At 43.7% G+C, this 25,938-nt stretch overlaps 1 protein-coding gene across 1 annotated transcript in view; it reads right to left on the bottom strand.

Annotated features, from left to right (window-relative positions):
- NID1 (nidogen 1) overlaps positions 1 to 25,938 on the bottom strand; it is a 104,074-nt gene that overhangs the window by 57,162 nt on the left and 20,974 nt on the right. Inside the window, exons 2-8 of the mRNA XM_075532170.1 lie at positions 22,623 to 22,922; positions 20,110 to 20,336; positions 18,126 to 18,502; positions 16,063 to 16,212; positions 5,668 to 5,919; positions 3,489 to 3,689; positions 173 to 418 (exon numbers count right to left, since the gene is read on the bottom strand). Of these exons, the coding sequence (XP_075388285.1) occupies positions 173 to 418; positions 3,489 to 3,689; positions 5,668 to 5,919; positions 16,063 to 16,212; positions 18,126 to 18,502; positions 20,110 to 20,336; positions 22,623 to 22,922 (1,753 nt within the window). The remainder of the gene's footprint in view (positions 1 to 172; positions 419 to 3,488; positions 3,690 to 5,667; positions 5,920 to 16,062; positions 16,213 to 18,125; positions 18,503 to 20,109; positions 20,337 to 22,622; positions 22,923 to 25,938) is intronic.

The following is a 25,938-nucleotide window of genomic DNA, read 5'->3' as shown; positions in this document are numbered from 1 at the left end:
AACAGTAAGACTTCTTCTGAGAGGAGATGGCGAAATCTAAGCACGTTTCCTCCTTCCCTAGCCTGAGAGTATGGGACTAAAGACAATGCACAGAGCAGGCAACTGAGACACGTGGGCACACGGACACGCAGGCCCACACGTGGCGCCTGATCTAACCTACCACATCACTTACCCTTCATAGGGCCGATAGAGTTGCTGAGAGCATATCGTAAGATCCTCTCATCCTGGTTGTACAGGACAAACACGCTGTCCACTGAGAGCTGCTGGGTGCCCGGCAGGGCAGGCTGGGCCTCGTCGTGGGTACATTGATGGAAGGTGATGGTTTGTCGCCACTGATAGGTGTAGATGTTGGAGGGGGCAGCCCCGTCCTGCTCAGGTTCCGTCACAGTGTACTCTCTCGTGGAGGAAGATGTGATTACTGGGGGTGAGGGCAGGGGACAAAGCAGACAATAGAGAAATCTCTAGGGATGTGCATGGCAGCATCTAGAGCTTTCAGCCAATCAGCTCTCCCTGTCCCTCTGATGCTACCAGATGAGAGACCAGGGTAACAGGAAGATTTAATTTAGGAAGGCAACTCACTCCATTAGCTAAATTTCCCATTATTATACTTGTTGCTTTTTCTTATCCGGTGGTTCTTAGGGAGTTCCTGATATCATAAGGACTGAGATGGCGACCTGCTAGAAAGAGCATCAGTTTGGAAGAAGAGAAATCTGAGTTCATGGGTATGCCCATGAATCACTGACTACTGTAACCTCTCTCTCTTCAAAAATGGATTTGGCCAGGGACTGGATGAGGAAGGATGTGAAAGTTCTAGAATTGAGCAGGCTACTAGCAAGCATAGCAATGGTCACAAAGAGGGGATAGGACCGGGCAAGGCTTTATTGTGTTGTCTGTACATTGGAGCTGACTCTGAGGCAACAAACTACCACCACAGACTATTATGATTAAAAACTACTGACTGGAATGGACTGAGAATGGGCTATGGGACAGTGTGCTAGCAGCTTTGTATAGGCTTTCTAACCACTTTAGCCAGATTATCTGATTTAGGATACAGTAAATATTAGTTTCTCTATATGGTCCTAGATCCAGTAGTCTATGATATTACAATGTCAAAATCAAATGGGTATTTTTCAGCCAATTTCTGAAAACTTCTTGAAGTGTCACAACGCAGATTAACAATGGAGAGAAGAAGCCAACTTTCTCCATCAGGAGCCGGTTACACACCCATGCAATGAAACCCACAACTTCCTATTTAAAAATAAAAAGTATGAAAGCCTCTTTATAGTTCTGTGCTCTGCTACAGTTCACTCCATAAAAGCACAAAAGCCAGAGGAGAAAGAAAAGAACAGTGTGAGCTGCTGCCTCCCTCCAGCCCATGCATTGAGCTGCCAGACATTCCGACTGGTGGCAGGCAGCCTGCACACCAGGCTCAGTTTCCTTCCCCCGCCTCTCCGTCTTATGGTCATTTCCCTGATGAGGAAAAGCCTAATCAAGCTGGAAAGCCTTGAGTCATGGGTGCCACCTTTCTGGACCGGACTGGAACAAGAGTCTTGAGGAGTTCCTATTGTTTGACCCACCCCTTCTATTTTTAGGAACGGAATCTTACTTTAAAAAGAATCAGAAACGTGGCAAAGATTGGTGATGAAGGCAGTTATTTCAACTTGTCATGAAGGGGGGAAATGAAAAATAATGTAAACTTTAGACAATAGGAGAATGGTATACAGTAAGACAATACAAATTCCTTAAAGTGTATTTTTAAAGCCTATTAATGGAACTTCAAAAATAGTCATGATTTGTTATTAATTGAAAAAGAAAAATGTGATCTAGTTAGGTAGTCAGCCGCATGTTGGTCAGTTAAGGAGAATGGGGGTCAGAAGTGGAGGATCCCAAAGGGTCCCAGCCAATCTGATGAGGACACCAAATCACAGGAACCACACGGGTGCAGAAAGACCAGAAGTCTTCTCCAAGTAACTTGATGTCAATTAACCTCAGTCACTGTAATGACATTTTATTGTAGTTCGGATCCCCTGGATAGACAAATCAAGTCACGAGGGATGCAGCACGCACAATAATGAAGCGACTCCTCTTCAGGGGCCCATCAGTCTGACCAAGCACCTCCCCAAGGGAGCCAAGCTCCAGAGGAGGCAGCTAACCTCCAGAAAATACCTGAAACATAACCCAGGAACACCCCCCAGAGCTCTACCACAGGGAGCCTGTTACTGACTGTGAGAATGTAGTAAAACATGCTCAGCTTGTGCTTGATTTACCAATCCTCCGAGTGCGATTCTTTCACGGTGTGAGGCCTGGGACTGATGATCTTATCCCGCCCACCCCTGACAGCCACAACACCCTAACAGTGTGATCACAATTGTATTTAAATAAGAACTATGACTTCCCTCTAGATTCTACAATAATATGGCCTCACTGTTAGATTTTGATTGGATAAATGAACTCTGGCCAGGTAAATGAAGGCTCTTGTTGAATACAACTTACCCTCTCACAGCTCAGAGAAAGAAAAATAAAAACAACACACACATGCATATATATGTACATACATACATATATCTATGAATAGTGGCACAGATGATTAATGGAGTAAGCTTCTAAAGAGAAGGTTGGTGGTTCAAGTCCACTCAGGGGCTCCTTGGAAGAATGCTTGGTGAGCTACGTCTGAAAAATCATTGAAACCCCTGTAGAACATGTGTAAACAGTCACACCTCAGAGATATTGCAAGTTCCATTCCAGACCACCTCAATAAACTGAACCTAGGCATAAACGGAGTCACATGTTTTGTTTTTCTCTTGTCTTCCTGGTGCCTACAGAAGTTAGATATACTGAAATCTATGAAGTATACAATAGCCTCATGAAAAAGTTTGAAAGGTTATGGGAACGACCAAAATATGGGAACGACAAAGGGACACACAGCATGCTATTGGGAAACATGGCACCGGTAGACGTGGCCGGTGCAGGGTCGCCACAAACCTTTCAACTTCTAAAGTAAAAAAAAAAAAAGTATCTGTAAAGCACAATAATGCAAAACACAGTAAAATGAGGAATGACTATAAAAACATATATGCAAGCTTTCAAAGTTTGGGGGGCGGAGGGAAGAATTTTCCCACAAACTTTGCAAAGCTCTCTCTTATAGCGAGCCCAGGATAAAGTAAAAGAAGCAAAATGCTGATAGGCTAAGCTAGGTAAAGTATTTGCAAGACGTCTATGTCCTATTTTCGACTTTTATACAAGTGTGAAATTATTTCAAAATAAAAGTTGAAAACTGCATATAAATGTTATACTAAAACTACTATTATGTTATTTAAATGTGTGTGTGTGTGTGTGTGTGTGTGTGTCGAGAGAAAGGCTGGAAGGAAGTCCATTTCAATTTGCTCATGGTTAGCGCCAAGTTAGCCATGACGTCATCTGCACACAGGCGCACTACTTCTCACTCCTCCCCCCCCCCACCAGGGCCGCGCCCAGCCGCACCGCTTCACCTGAGGGAGAGTAGTGGTAGAGCTCGGTGTACGGCTCAATGTGGACCACGGAGCCAAATGCAATCTTCGGCACTCGGCCCTCCAGCTCCGTGTCGATGGTCAGGTGCCCGTGCTCATCGATGCCACTGAACTGCTGCTTGACCACCAGCTTGCCTGGGTGCCCCACGAAGGTGACCTCGGCCTGCCGGGTAAACTCACCACCTGCAAAACAATGCCGTTTCTGAATGTGCCTCAGCTCATTTCCAGGAAGGGGCCCAACACTCCCTGACTACCCAGGGCTGGCATCCTGATCAAGAAGACACCACGATGCTCGCCTCAGCCACTTTCTCTGCAGGTTTGCTACATAACCCACAGGACTGGTAATGCTTGGGTATCCCGTAGCCCACTGAGTCAGAGAGCTGGCAAGAAGCTACTTCCTTCTCAGACGCAAGCTACCCTCGGAGGAGCGCTGGCGCCAAGCATTGCCAGAAGGAGGGGAGACCTGAGTGGAATCTTAGCTGTGCTGTGCATTGGCTGGTGAGCTTGCCTCACTTCAGGCCTCGGACCCTCCGTTTATGGATGACAACACAGTGTGTCTTGTGAAAAGTGTTCTGCGAATGGTCACATGCTCCCCAAATGTAGTGACTTGGATCTAGGAGATGATGACAAGGTAAAATGATTGCCATGAAACAAACGTTCGAGCCTGGTGAGTTGCAATTTCAGTACAATTTCTGTAATTCCATGGCTGCAAAGGTGAGTCAAAAAGGTACTGCTATAAACTCACAGAAGCCTTGATGTAACGAAAAGCTCAAAACGTGAAGCTACTATTTCTGGATGTTTCCTCCATCCAGGCCTACACACTTTGAAAGTCAGTGTTTCGACCTCACTAACCCTTCCCCAGAGAATTCAAATGGTCATCAGGGGAACATGCTGAAACCCATTCGCTTTTTGGTACGAAAACCCACCAGTACGTAGGACGAGCACAGGAACACGGAGAGCAGGGAGCATCTGAAGTGGTGGGACCACGTACAGAGGACAGCCATGATAAGGACATAGGTTTCTGGTGACTCCTGAGGATTGTGACTATTAGGCTTAATTTAGTCACCTAGGTGATGACTCTTTTTCTCTCCGTAGGTACTGAGAACATGACAATTATCAACTTCAGATTCGTTTTGCATTCAGAGACAGATTTAAACTACTGTATATACGCGTGTATAAGCCGAGTTTTTCAGCACAAAAAAATGTGCTGAAAAACTGGGGTTCGGCTTATGCACGGGGCAGTGGTACGCCAGCGAGGTGTAATATCTCGCAGGTGATTGCATTCCTCCACTGTTCGCTGTTCATTCAAAGCCCCGCTGACACTGCAGGGCTTTGAATGTTTTGTTTACTCACATCTAACCAATCAGAGCCATCCTGTGACATGGAGGTCTACAATTCGCAGAAGCACCCGTATTGATTCACTTACTCCAGCAGCTGAACTGGTAAGGATGTGTCTGTGGCTGCGCTCCGTCTCTCCCCTCTGGTCTCTGTGTTAATTCACATCCCTCGTTTCCCACCCTAGGCTTATACTGGAGTCAATCAGTTTTTCTGATTTCCCAGGTAATAATTAGCTACCTTGGCTTATACTCCGGTCGGCTTATATTCAATTATATACGGTAATTAGATTGCAGTGACTAGTCAGCTGTATACTTTTGGCCATGAGGACATGTAAATTGATGACATTGGGTCTACTAGAGATTTCTCTCTCTCCCCAAGTAGTTTCTGCAGTTTGACAGACAGATATACGATGCCAGAGGGAACGGGATACGGGCCAGTCCCTGTTTGCGGAGTACAGAGCTAATGTTCTGAGACAACACCTGGAAAGAGATCGTGGCGATGGCTGCAGAGCCTTGGGACGGCACTGACCTGTGCACTTGAAAATGATTATCATGACAACTTCTATGTTCTACAGATCTTACTACAGTAAGAAAGGCATACACTGCCAGGCCATCGGTTAATGAAAAAAAAGATGTGATCCTTTTTCCCTCAGTCTCATATTTCTAAGGCAAAATGAAAGAGGTTTTCTCTCTCGAGTCACAAAGGAATCATAAGATGCTGATTGGCACATTGTTTGCTTACAAGGGGTTCCCATTCCATCCCCCCCCCCCCCGCACATGTCTCACTGTAGGGCCCACTGCTTCTAATGTGGAAAATTCATTACCAGTGATGCTGAACCCATTCTTGAATCCATCCTGCTCCACAGCGAACATCCATCCAATGATGCCTCCCACGGGGGCCAGGGGAAGCAGCGAATACCCAAGCGTCTCCGGTACGGTGCTAATGGCTGTGTACGAGCGTCCGTGGTTCATCACGACATAAGAGTGCAGGTCGGTGTTCTCAAAGACGACTGGGACTTGGCTGTCCCCCACAAAGATCCTTCCTTTCACTTTGCCATTAACTCGCTGAGGGGAACCTGGATGGAAACCAAGGAAAGAGGGCAGATATTGCTGCCCCGTCAGCCTTGCAGAAATAATTAATAATAATAATAAAATCCCATAAATAACTTAGATCGATTCAGGAAGAAAGCAAAGAGGCAGGGCAGCACTAGAATGAACACAGAGATCTAGAGCAAAGCTTTTTACAATGTGGATTGTGACCCCCCTGTGAGGTCCCACAACCAAATGGGCGTGGCAACGTTTCTGAACACACAAGCACCAAAAATTCAGGAAAAATCCCACAGTGTTCCTGGCAGCGCTGGTCCACGTTGCCAACTTCTCCGGTGAGAAGGGGTTGCAAGCGGGGAAAGTGTAGCAGCCCTCATCGACAGTAAGTGGAAGCAGCTGCCCTTCCCAAGAAGCCTGTCTGCTCCTGTGTCCTCGCCTCTGCTTTCTCTGCTGACTGAACCGACCAGTGACTGGCCTCCTGGGTGAGCTGCTGTGTGAGCGAGAACTTCAGGAGCACATAAAACAACTTCGCAAGAAGAGTAACAGCATGGGCATCTCAAGCTGGGCCGACTGTAATTGCACTTTTGAGGGCCAAGAAGACAGAATGAGTCACTTCACTGGGACAAAGGGCTAAACATGGCTGGCCCCTAGGGAAACAGGGAACATTGGTGGCCTGATGTGAAACCCACATTATTAAGCATCTCTGATTCAAGGCAGCGCAGAGCCCCATCCAGCCTGAACCAGAACAGAAGGTTAGCGAGCCTAGGCCGCACTGTCCTGCGCTCTGCACCCGAACCAGCTTGGTGGAATGGACCTTGGCCGTTGTCGAGTTTATTTAGAAAGTTGGATAAAGGCAGGTGGGACTTACTCTAGCAAATTTAATGGATTTTGTAACAATTTGTCAAAAACTATAAGTAGGATGGCAACATTTTGTTTTAAAAAAATATACCAGGCGACCTCAAAGTTTATGGGAAATTTCTATGATCTTTTCACAAGCTTTTTGAAGTCCCCTCAGATATTAATAAAATGGGGGAAATCTGAAGAGACATAAACAAAACTGTCAATAGTGGTTATTCAGGGCAATGGGAAGTTTTCATTTTTTATACTATGTATTTGTAGAATGGTTTAATGTTTATCGTTTGCAGATATTTTTTGTTTCATCAGGAAAAAAATTGAATCTAAAGAATTTCAGTTGCTTTTGTTTCAAAATAGAAAAATGAAGGTTAGAATATGATCTAGCAACGACAGCTTCTAATATATGAGGGGCTTCAAAAAAGTTAATGAAAAAATCAAAATGAAAAATAATGAAAAATTTCCTCAAATGATTGAAAGCTCCCTTATATAATAATTGGAATGCCCCCCCAAAAAATCCCAGAGAATTAAAAACACAAATCTATGCAAAATGCTGTACATGGGTAGTCTTAGCAGCATTATTCATAGTAGCCAGAAAGAGAGTCAATCCGAATGTCCACAAATGGAAAGAATAAACAAAATGCAGTATTATTCACACAAGAGTGAAGCCCTGCCACATGCCACGCGGATGGACATTGGCGCTTCTCTGAGTGAGAGAATCCAGACACGAAACCCAGACATAGCCAACCTGCTGCTCTTCCTATGAAATGCCCAGAAGAGGCAAATCTAGAGAGGGGGGGCGGTTACTAGTTGCCAGGGACTGGAGAGCTTGGGGGAATTAAGAGTGATTATTAATGAAGCTCTCTCTGGGATGATGAAAATGTAAAATTAGATACTGGACAAAGAGCTGCGTAACTTTTACGGAATTTCACACTTTCAAAACATCGGTAAATTAGCTAAAAGAAATGGAAAGAATAAGATGGCAACAAAGATCACCTTGGACGATTCAGTGTCGAAGAACCACTAAATTCTGTTAGTTCGTTAAGCACAATAGGATAGCATAATCTTCTCCCTCTGCCTAGATTATCATTTATGAGGGACAAACTAGCCCCCACCCTGATCACGGCAAACTTCTGAACAAAGTAAGTTCTCATGAGTGCTTACTGAGTCAACTCTACCATAGGTCCCTGAGCTGATTTGGTGGAGCATCATCTTTACAGGAAAAAATTTACTAAATGCAATTAAAATCTTTCTCACTGCAGTTCTTAATCCAGATGTAAGTGTGCTGTGGGTAGCGGCTGTGTTTTGTTCTTTGTTACACAGCTTCTAATATATAAGGGGCTTCATTATTAAAAAAATGAAAATAAAAACTAATGAAATGACATCCACACTCGATCTTCATCAGCAAGCGCTTCAAGTTGTTAAATTTTCTTCCAGTTCTGCTGCCACATTCTTCTTCATCTAATCCAAATTCTCTAATTATTTGCTCTGCATACAGATTAAGTAAATGAGTAAATCTCCCGATTTTGAAGCATGCGGTAATTCCCAGGCTCTTTTGTGCAATTGGACAGGTTCCACATGAGCACAATGGGGTGTTCTGGAATTTCAGTTCTTCTCAAAGCTGTCCATAGTCTCTTGTGTCCATGCAGTCCAATGCCTTGGCCCAGTCAATGAAACACAAATAAACATTTTCTGGTATTCTTCTGTTTGCAGCCAAGATCCATCTGGCATCAGCTCAGATGGCCTTTGTTCTCCGTCCTCTTCCGAATCCGGCTCGAACTTCTGGCAGCTTCCGTCCAATGTACTGCTGCAGCTCTTGTTGGAAACGCTGTAGGAAAATTGTCCTGGCATGTCATATCGTTAATACTGTTCTACAATTTGAGCGTTCTGTGGGGTCACCTTTCTTTGGAATCAATACAGATTCGGATCGCTTCCAGTCAGTTAGTAGCTGTCTTCCAAATTTCTTGGCATCGACAAGCGAGTGCCTCCAGTGCTTTATCAGCTCTGGTGAAACATTTCACGGGGTGGGCCATCAACTCCTGGAACTTGGTGTCTGGCTAATGCAGTCAGTGCAGCCCGGACTTCTTGCTCACATGCTACCTCTTAAAATGGTTAAATGTAGACTAGTTCGTTTTGGGACGGGACACTGCCTTGTTTCCACCTTCCTTTGATGTGTCCTACATCATTCAATATTTGGCATATAGAATCTTTGAATATTGCAACCGGAGGCTGGAATTTTTGGGGTTCTTTCAGCTGAACATCTACTGAGCATGTCCGTCCCCCTTAGTTTTCTAACTCCAGGACTTTGCACATTTCATTGTAATATTTTATTTTGTTTTCTTGAGCGGCCCTTTGAAATTTTCTGGTCAGCTCTTGGATGCCATCATTTCTCCCATTTGTTTTAGCAAGTACCAGAATATTTCCTGACATCCATTTTGATGTTTTTCCTTCTATCCTACCGTCTCAATGACCTTTGATTTCTTCATATGTGGCCTTCTGGATATCTTCCACAGCCCATTGAGTCTTCTATTGTTAGTGTTCACGCATCCAATTTGTTCGAGAGGTTCTTAAAATGCAGGGGGATACACTCAAGATGTTTTCAGTCAAAACTCAAAGTAGGTTTTGGCTCTCATGGACTTGTGTTAATTTTCTTGGACTTTGACCTGAATTTATATGGGCCCCTGGTCTGCTTGTAACTGCTGAGATTGAGCTTCTCCAGCATCTTTTCTCACAGATGTCGTCGACTTGATTTCTGTGTATTCCAATGGGATGAGTCCAGCTGTATAGTCGCCTGTTGTTTGTGGAAAAAAGGTATTTGCAATGAAGTAGTCGAAGGTCTTGCAAAATTCTATCATGCGATCTCCAACCATTTTCCTTCCTCTTTGTTTCCAAATGCCAACGCATCTCGATTGCATATTTGTTCAAACTCAGACTGCAGATGTTGGTAGAATTTCTCCATCACTAACTTCACTGTTGGTGTATAAAGTTGAATAGTTGTTTTGACTGAATCACCTTGGATGTAAATAAATGGAGTCCTATCAGAGACAGCATTGTACGTCAAGACAGATATTGAAATATCCTTTTGGACAAGGAATGCAAAGTCATTCCCCTTGGCCTGATGCCATTCCCAGCATAGCAAAGCATGATTTTCTGATTCACAATGGCCGCGATCAGTCCACGTCGGCTCACTAGTGCCTAGGGTACCCATTTTTATGCTGTGTGTTTCATTTTAGACAACTTCCAATTTACCTAGCTTCATACTTGGTAATTCCAAGTTCTGCTTATAATTGAAACAGTTTGCAGCTGTTTCAACTTCATTGAGTTGTGCCCCACCAGCAAATGAAGGTTTTAACTCCGTCCACATCCTTATGGTCGAGTGTACTTAAGAAGGTAGTTTTCCCGCAGTCATATTTTGAGTCCCTTTCTGGCACTATGTGACAGTGTTTAGCTTCTATTCATTAGGTTTCCAGCATCTGGCAACGCTCTGAGGCTGTCCATAAGGTTTTCGTTGGCTCATTCCTACAAAGTGGACAGTTTATTCCTTCTTCATAGTCTATTCTTTGTCTGGAAGCTCTGGTGACACCTGTTCACTGTGGGGGACCTGCTGGCATTGAAGTATCAGTGGCATAGCTTCCAGCGTCACAGCCACACGCGAGCCACCACAGTAGGGTAAAGTGACAGACCAGACGGGATACATTAGTTCAGTCCCAACTCACTGTGACCCAGCATCACAGCCACACATGAGCCACCACAGTAGGGTAAAGTGACAAACCAGACAGGATACATTAGTTCAGTCCCAACTCACTGTGACCCTACACACAAGTGAAGGAGACACTGTATATACAGTGCACCCTCCTCACGAGTGTTCCTGTTTGGATTTATTGTATCAATTCATCTGATTGAGGGTCTTCCTCCTTTTCTTGCAGCCCTTCTACTTTACCAAGAATGATATCCTTGTCAAGGGACCGGTGTCTCCTAATAACATCTCCAAAGTACATGAGATGACGGGTTGCCATCCACGCGTCTAAGAAGCTTTGTGGTCATTTGTTCTATTGGCAGTCCACGGTCCCTTCAGTCTTCTTTGCCAGCACCACAATTCCAGTGCCTCAACTTTTCTTCCTTTCTTTTTGTAATCATCTTATTGGGGGCTCGTACAACTCTTATCACAACCCATCCATCCATTCATTGTGTCAAGCACATTTGTTGCCATCATCCTTTTCAAAACACTTTCTACTTTAGCCCTTGGTATCAGCTCTTCATTTCCCCCTTCCTCCACCACCTCCCTTCCTCACGAACCCTTGATAATTTATAAATTATTATTATTTTCTCATGTCTTACACTGACCAATGTCTCCCTTCACCCACTTTTCTGTTGTCCATCCCCCTGGGAGGGAGTTATAGGGAGATCATTGTAATCAGTTCCCCCTTTCTCCTTCCACCTTCCCATTACCCTCATGGTATGGCAACTTTCATTACTGGTACTGCGGGTGGGTGGGTGGGTATCTGTCCTGAATTTCCTGTGTTTCCAGCTCTTATCTGTACCCATGTACACGCTCTGGTCTAGCCAGATTTGTAAGGTAGAATAGAAATCATGATAGTGGAGGGTGGGGGTGGAGAGCATTAAAGAATTAGAGAAAAGTTGTATGTTTCATTGGTGCTACACGACACCCTGCCTGGCTCATCTGTAGCATCAACTTTTCTTTAGTCTTCCTTATTCAATGTCCAACCTTTATATGTATATGAGATGATAGAAAACACCATGGCTTGGGTCAGGTGGACCTTAGTCCTCAAAGTCACATTCCTGCTCTTCAACGCTGTAAAGAAATCTGGGGTAGGAGTTTTACCCAATGGAATGCGTTGCTTGATCTTTGATGGCCATGTCCATGAGTATTGATTTACATTCAAGCAAGACTCACTCCTGCACAACTTTCTCTCTTCTCATTTATCATGATAAAGTGTAGGTGTCTGCTTCTTCAGGCCCCCAGAATCACTTCAGCATCCCCAAGGGCGGCACTGCTCACCTCTAGAAGTACTGCTGGGACCCGACGTCTATTAAATAGGGTCAGGCAGCTGAATGCTGTGGTCGTGCAAAAAGTCAAAAGCTTATGAATACACAATGACCAAAAATTATTTCAAAATCAGCACAGCATCTTCTTTGCAGGGCCGCGATTGCCAGTGTGCTAAGTTTCTGTCTTGAAAAGAGGCCACGAGTAGAAAATTTGAAGAAGAAACAGGCTCACATGTGGGCATTGTTAACGACTATTCAAATGTCTAAGCTGCCCAAAGAGGGCCACCGGCAAGCCAGAGCGTACGTGGCAGGCAGCGTAATCCTGCAGTCGACTGTGGCATCACACCAGGGAGGGCTGTGAAGTTAGCAAACTATCCACAAAAACCATTAGGAGAAGCATCCCAGGAGCAATTACAGAAACACGCAGGAAAGCCAAGTTCAGAAAATGAAACAAATTTCTTTCCACTCAACTCTTGAGCTAGATACATCTTTCAAACGCAGTAAGAATCCAACAAATATTTTAATCACAAAGCTATTCTGGGTGTGTGTATAATGTCAAAATTTGAGCCAAACAGTTTGCTATATTAAACTTGCTGCCAAACATAAACGGCTCGGCATTGTGAGCTCTGATGTTTGGCATGCAACGAGCTAATCAGGTGGCTTTAAAGCAGCGGTTCTCAGCCTTCGTAATGCTGCAACCGTGTGTTTCTCAACCATAAAATTATTTTTGTTGCTACTTCTTTTCTGTAATGTTGCTACCGTTCTGAATCGGGCGACCCCTGTGAAAGGGTCGTTAGACCCACCGAAGGGGTCGCGACCCACAGGTTGAGAACCACGGTTTTTAATTAAAAAAAAGGTTTTTGTGTCGGTGTGGCTGCTGTGACACCATGCTTTTATGTGCCACTTGGGTGCTGTAAAAGCCATCTGCATTTTAATGCACACATTACTATATCTGCAGGTCCACCTAGATAAAGATAGGCTGGACAAACAATGTGAGAAGAAAATAACGGGACCAACGGTCCCAGAGGGACATGAGAGTGTGGGAGGTAGAGGATGGGAGGAGGTGTTGGCCAACCCAGGGACGAGGGAAAAATGAGTGGTTCAAAACCAGTGGAGGGATGGGATGGGAGAACTGGTAGGGAGTGACCAAGGGCAAGATAACTGAGAGGATTTACTGAAACCAGAATGAAGACTGAACATGGTAGTGGAACAGGAGGAAAGCGTAAGGAAATAGAGGAAAGGAGTAGGAGGCAAAGGGCATACATAGAAGCCTAAATACAGACATGTACATATGTAAATATATTTATGATTATGGGAGAAATAGACCTATGTGCATATATTTATAGGTTCAGTAGTAGGGTAGCAGGTGGAAATTGGGCCTCCTCGTGTGCACTCCCTCAGTACACGAGCACCTTGCTCAGCTAAACGGTCATTCCATGATACCCACCTTCCCGACATGATCACTGAAGACAGACATGGGCATAAGCAAACGTGGTGAAGAAAGCTGATGGTGCCCAGCTATCAAAAAGATATAGCGTCTGGGGTCTGAAAGGCTTGAAGGCAAACAAGCAGTCATCTAGCTCGGAAGCAACAAGGCCCACAGAGAAGAAGCACACAAGCCTAAGTGAACACGAGGTGTTGAAGGGATCAGATAGCAGACACCAAAGAACAAAAACCATCATTGTGTGATCACCTTCCCCACGTAAACGCTGAAGACAAATGTGTGCATAAGTAAATGTGAAGAAGGCTGATGGTGCCCGGCTATTGAGAGATATAGCATCTGGGGACTTGAAAGCAAACAAGCGGCCATCTAGCCCAGAAGCAACAAAGCCCACATGGAAGCAGCACACCAACATGTGTGATCATGAAGGACAGAGGGGACCAGGTTTCAAACAACAAAGGCGGGGGGTAAAAAAATCATATCATCGTGAATGAGGGGAGTGCGTGATGGGGACCCAATGCCCATCTGTAGACAACTGGACATCCCTTGCAGAGGGGTAGTGGGGAGGAGATGAGTCATTCAGGGTTCAGTGTAGCAACAATGAAACTCAAAACCTTCTCTAGATCTTGAACGCTTCTTCCCCCCCAATTATCATGATCCTAATTCTACCTTGCAGACCTGGTTAGATCAGAGGATGCATGCAGTGCCATAGGGATCTGGAATCACAGGGAATCTAGGACGGATGAACCCCTCAGGGCCAGCAGTGAGAGTGGCGACACCGGGAGGGAAGGGGGTGTAGAAAGGGGGAACCTCCTCTCTGGGGGATGGGCAACAGGAAAGTGGGTGAGGGGAAATGACGGGCAGTATAAGATAGGATAGAGTAATAGTTTATAAGTTATTAAGGGTTTGTGAGGGAGCGGGGAGTGTGGAGGGAGGGGGAGGGAAAAAAGGAAAATGAGCTGATTTCAGGAACCCAAGTGGATGGCAAATTTTGAGAATGACGAGGGCAACGAATGTATAAGGGTGCTTTACTCAATTGATGTATGTATGGATTGTGATAAGAGTTGTATGAGTCTCAATAAAATGATTTATTAAAAGTAAAAGAAATTTAAAAAGATTGCGACGAAGAAAACCCTATGGAGCACAATTCCACTTGGTGACGATTGGGGTCGCCTTGGCTGGGGATCGACTGACTCAATGGCAACAGGCGCTTGGTTTTAAGACTTCACCCTCCCTTTCACTAGGAGTCAGAATTTGTTTGGCTGGTAAATATCCATTGGATTTCAAAGGTCTAGTACCCAAAAAACATGTAAAATATCTCAGTTGTCTACAATTAAGGTTGAAAGGATGTTTGGGGTATGCTGGGCTAAATAAACTATCAAACTAAAAAAGAAAAGAAAAAAGCTTTCATTGTGGCTTGTGGAAGCTTCTCCCAGGGTGAGCAAGGCACGCCAGCCAAGTCTACAACAGGAAGGCAAAAGCATGCCATCGTTGGAGTGCTGGGATTGGTAAAGAAAATAGAGCCCACATTTAAAGAAATTTGGAACATCCCAAAAAGTTAATAGCAAAGTTATACTCATTTTTTTTTCCTTGATGAAGGTAGCATTAAAACAAAACAAAACATCGCCTTCTCTAAATTTGATCCAGGAAAAAAACCCCAACTTTTTCAAAAAGCAAATTAAAATTATACCTGATTCAACTATAGTGATGACAGGGGACCTGAAAAAATGCCAGGCATCCTTCCAGCTGAATTTTACTTTTGTCCAATTTTGCAGAGCAATTGTGGTTTCCCATTGAACTCCCAAGAAAAATTTCCTGTGATACAGTGAGGCAACTTGTTGGCATTTGAGGGCACAAATTATCAGTGTGTGTGTGACTGGGGGTTCAGGGGCTCCTTTTGGTTTGTTCTGGTTTGGTTTAAATTCTTATTTACAGCTTCAGATCCTTCTAAGGCAGAGTCGCTGGGTGGCACAAACAGTTAATTATTTGCCTACGAACTAAAAGATTGGTGTTCAAACAGGCCCACTGTCAGAAGAAATGGCTGTTAATCTAATAACAGCTCAGCAATGAAAACCTGGTGGGGCACAGTTCCACTGACACACACGAGGTTGTCAGGAGTCAAAATCAACTTGATGGCAACTGGGTTGGGATTTGGGGTGTCTTTTCCCTCATAGGTCTAACTCTCCAAGTAAAAATGGAATTCTCCAGACTTGCACAAAGTTTTCTTCTGATCATCTGGGCGCATCAGGACTATTTGGTCCTTTTGTGGGCAGTGTTCAGAAGTGAAACAGTCTCATAGTTGAATCCATTTGGGGGCCTAGCCCCAGAAGTTTCGGGGCTCTAGATTCAGGTGCTACCCTATGATTTCAGGGACACGAGGAGAAAGATGACCAGATAAACTTTGTCCACTATAATCTCTCGTCCAATACAGCATCTGTGGCACTGCCAGGGTTTAACAGGCATTAAGATTCGATGAAAATATTAATCAAGATTTAGACAACTTAACGGCAAAAGCAAAATTCAACTGCAAGAAACTGGCAATAGGAGAAGCATTCCCATTAGTAAAAAACCCCTAATCCAGGTTTTAAAATTTCAATCCTGCAGCCTTGTACTAAGTTTCCAAGATGAGCTCCAAGTAGCTGTCACCTCATAGACAGAGAGAAAGCATGATCCCTAGAAAATGAAGATTTCAGGATGGCTATCCCTAGTGAAGTGCGGGAAAGACTGGAGAACGAGCGATGAGACATGTACTAAAATACTACCCATCTCCGGACCCAAAGGGGCCTTTAGAAACAAACGCTAAACAAAAATTCCGTCCCCTCCACCTCCTCCCTACAAATATTTGATATTAAAAAAAAAAAGGGCCACTTACCTTCAGCGACACATTGCTTGCCATTGCCTGTATAGCCAGCCACACAGTGGCAACAGAACCCAGTAGGATAGTCCCTGCACTCTGCGTGGATGGAGCACTGGTACCTGTTGTTGGCACATGTCTGCCGGGAGTCAGTATTGTAGCTGAAAACTGATCAGATAATAACACGGCTGTGAGGTCTCACTCAACTGCAGAGAACTTACACAAGAACAAGGTAGGCCCACAGGAAGCCAGACTTCTATCAGGTAAGTCCAAGGATAAGGGACTTATCATAGACTCGCCAATGTAAGTAGTTACTTACATAATACTGCAATTATAATGACTCAGACAACCCAGCCAAGTGGGTCTACAAGCAGATTGAGATAGCACGAGCATGAATTATTAAAAATTTCTATAACTTAATGTACTGCTGTATCAATGTGTGGTTAATGCCATTCAGTATCAATCTTGAGATGTATAACAGAAACAAAATTTAAGATGGCACTCATTGAATATAGTTCAATGCCTTAAACTTATGAATATAGTCCAAAATCCAAGGGTCATCCTAATATATATATATATATATATATATATATATACACACACACACACACACACACACACACACATTTTATTAGGGACTCATACAACTCATCACAATCCATATATACATCAATTGTATAAAGCACATCCGTACATTCTTTGCCCTCATCATTTTCAAAGCATTTGCTCTCCACTTAAGCCCTTTGCATCAAGTCCTCTTTTTCTCTCCCCCCTCCCCGTTCCCCCCTCCACCTAAAATATATATTTTTAAAGCTTTTGTCCACATTCCTCCCAAGAGATAACTCAGAAGTTCTTACTCATATATGCAAAAGCCGACTGGTAACAACTTCGTAATCTTACCTGGTCCAAAAGTCTTTCATCCCCTGAACGAAAATAATTTCTCTGACCTCCTAGGTTCATCTTATTAGAATTATGAACTAGCTCATTAAATGTAGTAATCCATAGCAAATGGGATATAGTTCAAAAGCATAGAAGGGGATAGAAATGTAATTTGTAATCTACTGTTATGAGTGAAGATACCAGTGCAAGTTTGGATATACTGATATTACATATTCAAAAGGGAATATGCAATGCCTCCTGTAAGCACAGTTTTTGGAGCAGAGAAGACTTGAACCTTCCTATAAACACACATGTGATATCACTGATTGCTTAAGTGCATCGGTCCATTATGGCCTGCATATCGATGGACGAACATGAATAAAATGCACTGTCATCTACCGATCTTAATAAAAACAATGGCAAAAACTAAATAAAGAGTGGAAAAGCATCTATTTTAGACACATTTTGTGTTCAAATCTAGGCTTTTGCTAATATCAAATACTACATAGTCATAAGTTGTTGGAGTTGAGCTGGCCCTATTTTCAGTGCTTGCTGATGAAATGAGAATTCCAGAGATGCTTCTACAGCAATAGCAGCAGCCCTGGTAGTGCTGTGTGTTAGCCAAAACCTCATAGAATAGCTTGACAAGAAGGGATTAAACTGTAAAACGAAATTTAAAGGGAAGCCAGGTATTTTGTATTCTTTATCCTCACAACCAACTCAGAAACTGATAGGACCTGAGAGGAAAAACAATCAGCCGTTGTAATTCCAAAGCCGAGAGGAAATGAATGTCAAAGATAAGCTGCTTTTTCAGCCCAAGAAACTGCTGCAATGTTTTTTCAGGTGCACGCAACTATTTCTGATGTTAGAAGACACAAATAAGAACATCTGACTTATAAAATATTGCTAAAGCACTTCTCCCCTTGCAAAACAAACAGAACAGACTCCTGGGAAAGAAGACACGCTCATCGGTCTCCATAAGCACAACCTAGCACAAAACGATTATTTGGATTCTTTGACACCGTCAGGCCTATAAATCAAGGTTCCATGACAGCAAAAATTCAGCCCCAACCATCCTAGGTTCTCGTCCTTAAAAAAATCACTGTATCGGTACACAACTGGCATTCCTTCCAATAACACTCCTGGTTGAAAAAAAGTCAAGGTGTCTGATTACGTATCAAATGCAAATGAAAAGGCCTTACCAACGCCTGTTTCCTCGACTTCATCCACATCTATCACCTGTGGGTGCTGCTGGGAAACCCTTTCCACTGGGAATTGGAAGGACCTGGCCTTCACTATGGGCTGTTCATGGGGCCTCTCATTTGCTGTGTGTTGTGGAGAGAGGACACTTGGTAAATCATAGGTGTCTGCGTCTCTCCTTTCCAGAGGCTCGTTGGGGACGGTGGTGGCAGCCACGTACACCACATCCACTCTTGTTCCCAGGTCATAGTCTTCATCTTCTTCATACTCTGCCTCCTCATCAAGGGCATGGTACACAGCAGCAGGTACCACCCCATTGCTCGTGGCTGGACTTCCAATCTCAAACACCCAGACACCCTTCTGCCCCGAGTTGCTCCTCCTAGGAGAGAAAGACAGGCATCCTGGAAATAAAGCCAACAAACTACAACCCTTCCCCCCAGCCCTGTTGGGACATCCACGTTTGTAGTATCTGTGACTGTATGAAACCAATTGCCTACTTCCCTACAGAAAGGACTCCAGATGAGGTCATGTGCTGAGACAGACCTTCCTCAGCTGCTCTGTGATGATGTATCCAAATGGGCCAGCCCTTGCGCTGCCCTAAAATTCTATTTGTACTCATCAAGCCCTATCATATAAACAATCTTTTGACTATTCTTTCTCCATGGCAGTATATCCATTGACTGAAGGATCTTGGAGAGCTCTGTTTCCCTGTAAGTGCTCAAAGATGTTGATGGTAGACACCATTGAATCAGCCCTGACCCTTAGCAACCCACGCATAACAGAATACAGCACTGCCCGGTCCTGCACCATCCTCACAAGCCTTGAGCCCATTTGATTATCAAACACAACACAATGACCCGAATTTCAACCTTTTGCTCTACCTTCTTGCTGTTCTTCATCTGTGATTGGAAGACATTCTTCCTATTAGAAATGATATTAAATGACTAGATCACATGATACAGAACACAGGGCGTGCCGGTTACTCAGAATGGATCTTTTGTGAGAACTGAACAACGTTAGAGTGGGATGGACAATGAAGAGTGAAGACAATATTACAGAAATAGGATACCAACCTCCCGCTTTAGACTCAGACAATGACAGTGGTGTAGGTGACTGTTTTTGTAGTACTCATGACAGTCAATTGCGCTTGCAAGAAAGTCAGTACACAGTCATTGTAAAAATTTAGTTACACAAAAAAAAAAATTTAGTTACACACTATAAAACTAAGTAAACTCCATCAAAACCAAAAATAAGTACTAAAATCTCAGTACATCCTAATCATTTTACTATTCTCTTTATGTTGTGGAGTTATTTAAATACATTTTGCTATTTGTAGTGGAATCACTTTATCATATTGTATGAGGGTACTTCAAAAAGCTCATGGAAAACTTCCATTATCTTTTAACTTAACTTTCCCACCACCATGTTGAAACTCCCTTATATAATGACTCACTGTTTCTCAAGTCTGTTATCATACTCATAGCTTGGAATTTCCCCCTCTAGATTTGACAATAAGAAGTTAGTGAGAGGGCAGCTATTTTTGTAAAACAGAATATGGAGAGAGGAAATATATCAATCTTTGAAAAACCAGTCTTGGGTTCTCCTCCTTTTACCTGAATTTTCAAACTGAGATGAAAGAGGCCTGCTTCAGTTGGAAGAAAAACATCAGTTGGTGGCGGATAAGGGAGCTCTTGTCCATGGTTTATGGAATGACACGTTTGAACAATCCATTTCTCACATAACATTTAGTAGGAGAATGGTAGAAAATGTTCAAGGACGATATTTAAAGATCAGGACACTAGCTTATTCCATGAATATACTACCATGAGTTTATCAGGGGAAGAGTCCTATATAATGTAACGGTTAGATGGGAGATTAAGTCTGTGGGAAGATTTTTGTAATGCTCCATAATGCCCACACTATTATCCTTAAGAAATTATCAATCTTACTCAGGGAAAATTTTATTGAAGAGCAAAGAAAGCATACTTGACCAAGTTTTCAATCGATTCTCTGTCATTTGCAAATGTCTGGTAAGGACCGTTGCTCCTCCATAGGATTCCCACTAAGCCTTGGCTGAATGCAACCACAGCGGGGACTTGGCGCTTGTCCTTCTTGGAGTACGTTGTGTAGAACTGCAGACCATCTTCTGGATACAGGAAAATGGCATAGGAGCTGGAATCCGAGGAGGCCAGAACAGCTTGGAATGTGTTTCTCTGTAAAGATGAGTTAAAATGCGCTTACTCAGGAAAATATCTCAAGACCTTAATGTGAAGTCCACCAGACATTCACGCAAAGAAAGTCCTAGAAAGAGATGGCAGTAAACCCATCTCATTGTAAAAGAAGTACTCTGGTAGCAAGGACCAAGTACTACCCACCGAGCTAGCTGAAGCTCATGTAACTCTAAGATCACCGTAACTCCAAAGAGTGATCTAATCTCATTTAACTTGGAGGATTCTTATTCTACAATTTGTTTCCAAGGATGTTAGCATGTTCAACCCTAGACATCATCCAGCAAATATTTACCAAGCCCCTAAATCATATATACCGTAGGGAAACAAACAAACCACCCTGAGCATTGGAGGACAACAGACCTAGATCCGAATTCTTGCTCTATTCTTGATTGGTGGTATGACCTCAGACATGTTACCCTGTAAGCCTTAAGGTTTGCTTCTATAAAAAGAAGATAAATCTGCTTTGTAAAATGTCATGAAGACTACACAAGATAGCCTACGAAGGGACACAGAGGAAGCACCCCATAAACGGTAGTACCTTTCCTGTAAGCAAGGGGCTCTGAGGACAGTGTGCTATGGATTGGGCAGCTAACAACCAGCTGTTTCCCAGGAGAAAGAAGAGGCTTTCTGCTTGCAGAAAGATGTACAGCCTCAGAAATCCAGAAAGTCCATTATGCTCTGCCAGTAGGGTTGCTCTGAGTCAGAATCAACGTAATGGCAGTGAGTTTCCTGAGTTCTGCGGAGACGGTGAATAAACTCCATGGTCCTGGCACTAGGGAAGATATTGAGAAAACTGATTCAGGAACCGAGCATTACAAACCGCAGAGCTGGATTCTATATAGGGATGTAGAGAAAGAGCTAGAGGAGGTGCAGGAGGAAGGGTCCCGTCCCTCAAGAGGATGGGCGTAGGAGGAGGTGGGACTGGGTCAAAGCCTCATGGTCAAGTCTGAATGAGCTCACAGAATTCAAGTTCAGTCAGAGGTCACGGAAAGGACATCAGCAGTGGAGCAGTTAGCATTTGCAAGAGACTGTGGTTAAAACAAAACAAGACAAAAAAGAAGCATGATCAGGGAATTGTAAATAATTGGGTACAGCTGCTGTTCAGCGTATACAATGCAGAGTTACAGGAGGTTAAGGCACAGAGACAGGGAGAGCTCAGAACTGGCTGCGTCTCGTGTAAGTGAAAAGTCATTTTGAGATATTAGGCAGCTTTTCAATCACGGCATACAGACAGGTAAGAGTAGGCAAAACTACTTATGGCATAAAGCCTCAACACAGGCTTTCCCAAAATATGTTCCATGGGAGGCAATTTGTTTTATGTGAGGAGAGAGAAAGTAAGGTTTAAAAAGTTATAAAAATGCTAGGTTTAATATTAAGCAGATTTCTTTACAGCAGGACTCTGCAGTGGGTCCCCAAGGAGGCCTTTCTCTGAGGAGGACTATCTCCTAGGACTAGGTTTCTGGGGCCAACCCTGTGGGAACAACTACCGCTGAGAAGATTGTGTAACTTTCATGTTCCTTTCTATCCTGCAATTATGTAAAAATTAAACAACAATGCACAGAAATTATGTTTCCAAGAAAAACTGAGGCACGTCTTCAAATCAATTCAGGGCTATGATGGCTTCACAACCTATCCAAAGAGTCCCCTTCCTTCAATGGCAAGTCCAAGCTCTCAAAACAAAGAAACAACTCCCCCACCAACCCTCCCACTACCACTGACTGAATTAACGTCAACTCCCAGCAAACCTATAAGCCTTTCCACTGGGCCCACATGGATGGACTCCAACCCTAACTGGGGATAGCACTTGCTTTCTCAGCCACCCCTGTGCAAACAATCCCTAACTCCTCAACTAGAGGGCTGGTCCTGGTCACCAGTTCTTCACATGCCTTAAGACCACAATGTTATTTTAAGCCCGGTGTTTCATATTAATAACGTCTCTGTTAATTAGAAACTACTCCTGCCCACTCTTCACCACCAAAAGTCGGGTTATACATTTCAAATACAGACAGTGGACACTATCGTCAACGCCGAGTCTTGCGAGGTAGCAATCTTCTCAGAAACGTGCTTGCTCTATAGCTAATCATCATTGACACATAGATTTATGAATTTGTGAATTTTTGAACTGGAAAGAATCAACCTAGTAGATTTGCTTTGGATTTCATGTCTACCAGTAACACAAATTTGATATGCACCAAAGCAACAAGAACCAGAAGCCCAAAGGGTGTAACAACAATCTGCTAGACCACTTGCATCTGCATAAGTACTCACCTTGCCTTCGTGGGGAGGGTTCCTGTTGGGCCCTTGGTAGGGGGCCACAGATTCCCAAGTGACAACCACCACACTACTGGCCTGGAAGGAGACTTCTGGGAACCCTCGCTGGATACACACTGTGGCCATTTGAGCGACAGCAGGAGAGAAGTCTTCCCGATAATAAACCTTCCCGAGGCCGTCTGTGGTGTCCAAGTCAGCCAGGAAAGGTGCGACGGCCCCAAAGGTTGGTGGGAAGAGTCCCGGATGGGACTCTTTTGCTGGGGGCTCGCTCATGGCGATGATGCCATTTGTGGTGACCTGTGTGAAACCAAGGGCATACGGTGAAGACTGGAACCCACTCGCAAAGGGTTATCACCAAGTACTCGGAGTAAGTTCAATAGCACGGAATGTGAGAAGAACATGATCCCCAATTTAACAACACAGCATTCTTTTTCTAGAGCCCTGATAGCGCAGTGAGTCAATACCGTATATACTAGAGTATAAGCTCAACCGAATATCAGCCGAGGCGCCGGATGTTACCACAAAAATTACATTAAAAATATGCTGGGCAACAAAGCCCACATGGAAGAAGCACACCAGCCGGTGTGATCATGAGGTGTCGATGGGATCAGGTACCAGGCATCTATGACCCAGAACAAAACCATACTCAAGGTGAATGGGGGGTGGGGACACGGAGTGGAGACACAAAGCCCATCTGTAGACAATTGGACAACCTCTCAGATGGGTCCCAGGGAAGAGACGAGCCAGTCAGGGTAATGCCAACATCTTCTGAGCTGCCCGCTCAGCTTTGAATGAAACAAGCCCAGCAGAGCCCCCGGGAAGCTACCGTTCTGATTGAACTTTTCGTTTTTGAAAGTCTTAATATTGGCGACACTTACTCGCTCGCCTTGACTCCGTTCTGACACCGGAGAGTACAACTGCCCCTTTGAGGTTCTAAGGCTGTACACCTTGACGGGAAGTTCCTTCTAAACCCAGGGCACTGTACAAATTGCTTCTAGGCTGTGTGACTTTTTTTGACATTAGCTTAAACTACTAAATTCTATCAGTTTCTACCCCTACCTTTTCTTTCCCCTTCTGAGCAGGAAAAAGTCATTTGATGAGGATCTTAAAGATAATGATTCAAAGAGTCTTATCAATTAATTCACTGAACCACACCAGTGCATAGAAAAGTTATGTTTATCCTGTGCTGTAATCAATTAACTGTGAATAGCATTATGAAATGCTTGAAATATTGTGAGAATAACCAAAAATTGTGTCAGAGACACAAAGTGAGCATATGCTGGGAGCCATGGTTGCCACAGATCTTTGGTTTGCAAGAAGTTCCTTATCTGTAAGGCTCAGAAAAATGAAGCACAACACAAAGCATGTCTGTACAACACACTTACAGATAGGTAGTGGAAAATAATATGGACTGCTTCGCCACAGTGAACCAACCTTTTTTTAAACTAGGTTCTTGGCATATTGCAAGTGGTTGAAGTTTACCACCTTCTTATCCACCCCACTCTCTTCCTCTATGAGTTAGTCAGTTTATTGGGCCAACCTGGTCGATAAACACATGTGGGATTAATTAATTGAAGGGCAGAGGGATAAATTGCTCAGTGAGGCTCGCCTTTCGAGTTCTTGGGTCTCTTGCTTTGTGGTGGTTGCACCAGGGTGCAGCTGCCTTAGCAGTTCCCTGCTTCAGCTGGCAAGGCTGCTGGAAGACATCCCCAAAGAGAAGCAGCATGGACCTACCCCGATGCAGTGTGGAGACCCCTGCCAGCGCTGAGCTACTTACACGTTCACTGACTCAGTTTTCCTCCTGTAGTCAGCATCATTGGTCTGTTTTGTGAGATGGAGGAAAACTTTGTGGACTGGTGTGGGACATATGGGTTAATGTTGAATTTGTGGGTTTGGGCAGTGCTAGGTTGGGATGTTTTCTTGATGCGTACTTAACCTATATATAAAACTTTCTCTTATACATGAGTTTCTGTGGATTTGTTTCTCTAAAGTACCCATAATAACACACTCTAGTAATGAGTTTGTGGACTGGGGTGCCTCCTGGCCCTTAACTGGCTACAGCTGAGTGTTCTTGGGGTAAGGCTTCTATAGGAGTATCATGCCCTATGGGCATTTATCAGCAGTACCAAAAAAGCTCTGTGACACTGTAGGAATAGGGCAGAGGTCAAGGGATCCTTTGGCTGAGAGGCCAAGTAGCCAAGAGATATCTCCCAGCAGCCATGGCTGAAAAAAGGCTGCTCTGCTCTATATCTTTAACCTTTTTGCTTATTAATAGTAACCTGCTAACTTCCCTAATAAAGTTCAGACTGAGTTGGTGGTAAGAGAGAGACCCTTGCAATGAATTATTGAACCCAGCTCACAAGTAGAGAATGCCATGGAAGGGAAAGTTAAGAAAGTTTGAGGATGGAGGCATGTATGACCTTCACCTTAAAGGAATCAGTCTTGGGTTGAAGAATTTGACTCACCTTCCCCTGGTATAGTCAGAAAAAGTCAGACACCATACCTCCAGGCCATGTTTTACTATTTCCAGAGAACCACACCAGTGACCTAGAGGACAGTCAAGCAGACCTTAACAAAAGTGAATCCACCTGAAAACAATCCTATAGGTCAACAAACAGGCTTTGAACTATTTACAGGCTTTTCTTTTTTTTGTCATGGTTTTGTTGTTTTGTTTTCTTTTGTTGATTTGTCTTGTTTGTGTGTGTGCATATTATTATCTCTGCAGGTCTATCTAGATAAGATAAACTAGGTAAACAATCTGGAGGAGAAAACAATGGGACTAATGGCTTGGGGGTGGGTGGGAGAGGGGGAGGTGGGGAAAAGGAAGTGGTGTTAACCAAACCTAGGACAAGGGAAAAACAAGTGATCCAAAATCAGAGGAGAGTGTAAGAGGCCTGATAAGAACTGATCAAAGGCAGTGTAACTGAGAGAAATTACTGAAACCCAAATGGAGGCTGAACATGATAGGGGACAAGAGGAAAGTAAAAGGAAATAGAGGAAAGAAGTAGGAGGCAAAGGGCATTTATGAGGTCTAAATACAGGCATGTACATATGTAAATATGTTTATATATGACGATGGGGAAATAGATCTATGTGCACCTATTTATAGGTGTAGTATTAAGGTAGCAGATGGGCATTTGGCCTCCACTCAAGTACTCCCTCAATGCAAGAACACTTTGTTCTATTAAACTGGCATTCCATGATGCTCACCTTCCCAATACTATCGCTGAAGACAAATGGGTGCATAAGCAAATGTGATGATAATAGCTGATGATGCCCGGCTATCAAAAGGTACAGCGTCTGGGGTCTTAAA

The sequence above is a fragment of the Tenrec ecaudatus genome, chromosome 1 (genome assembly GCF_050624435.1).
Source record: "Tenrec ecaudatus isolate mTenEca1 chromosome 1, mTenEca1.hap1, whole genome shotgun sequence".
NCBI lineage: Eukaryota > Metazoa > Chordata > Mammalia > Afrosoricida > Tenrecidae > Tenrec > Tenrec ecaudatus.
This window is presented reverse-complemented; position numbering and strand designations above follow the sequence as displayed.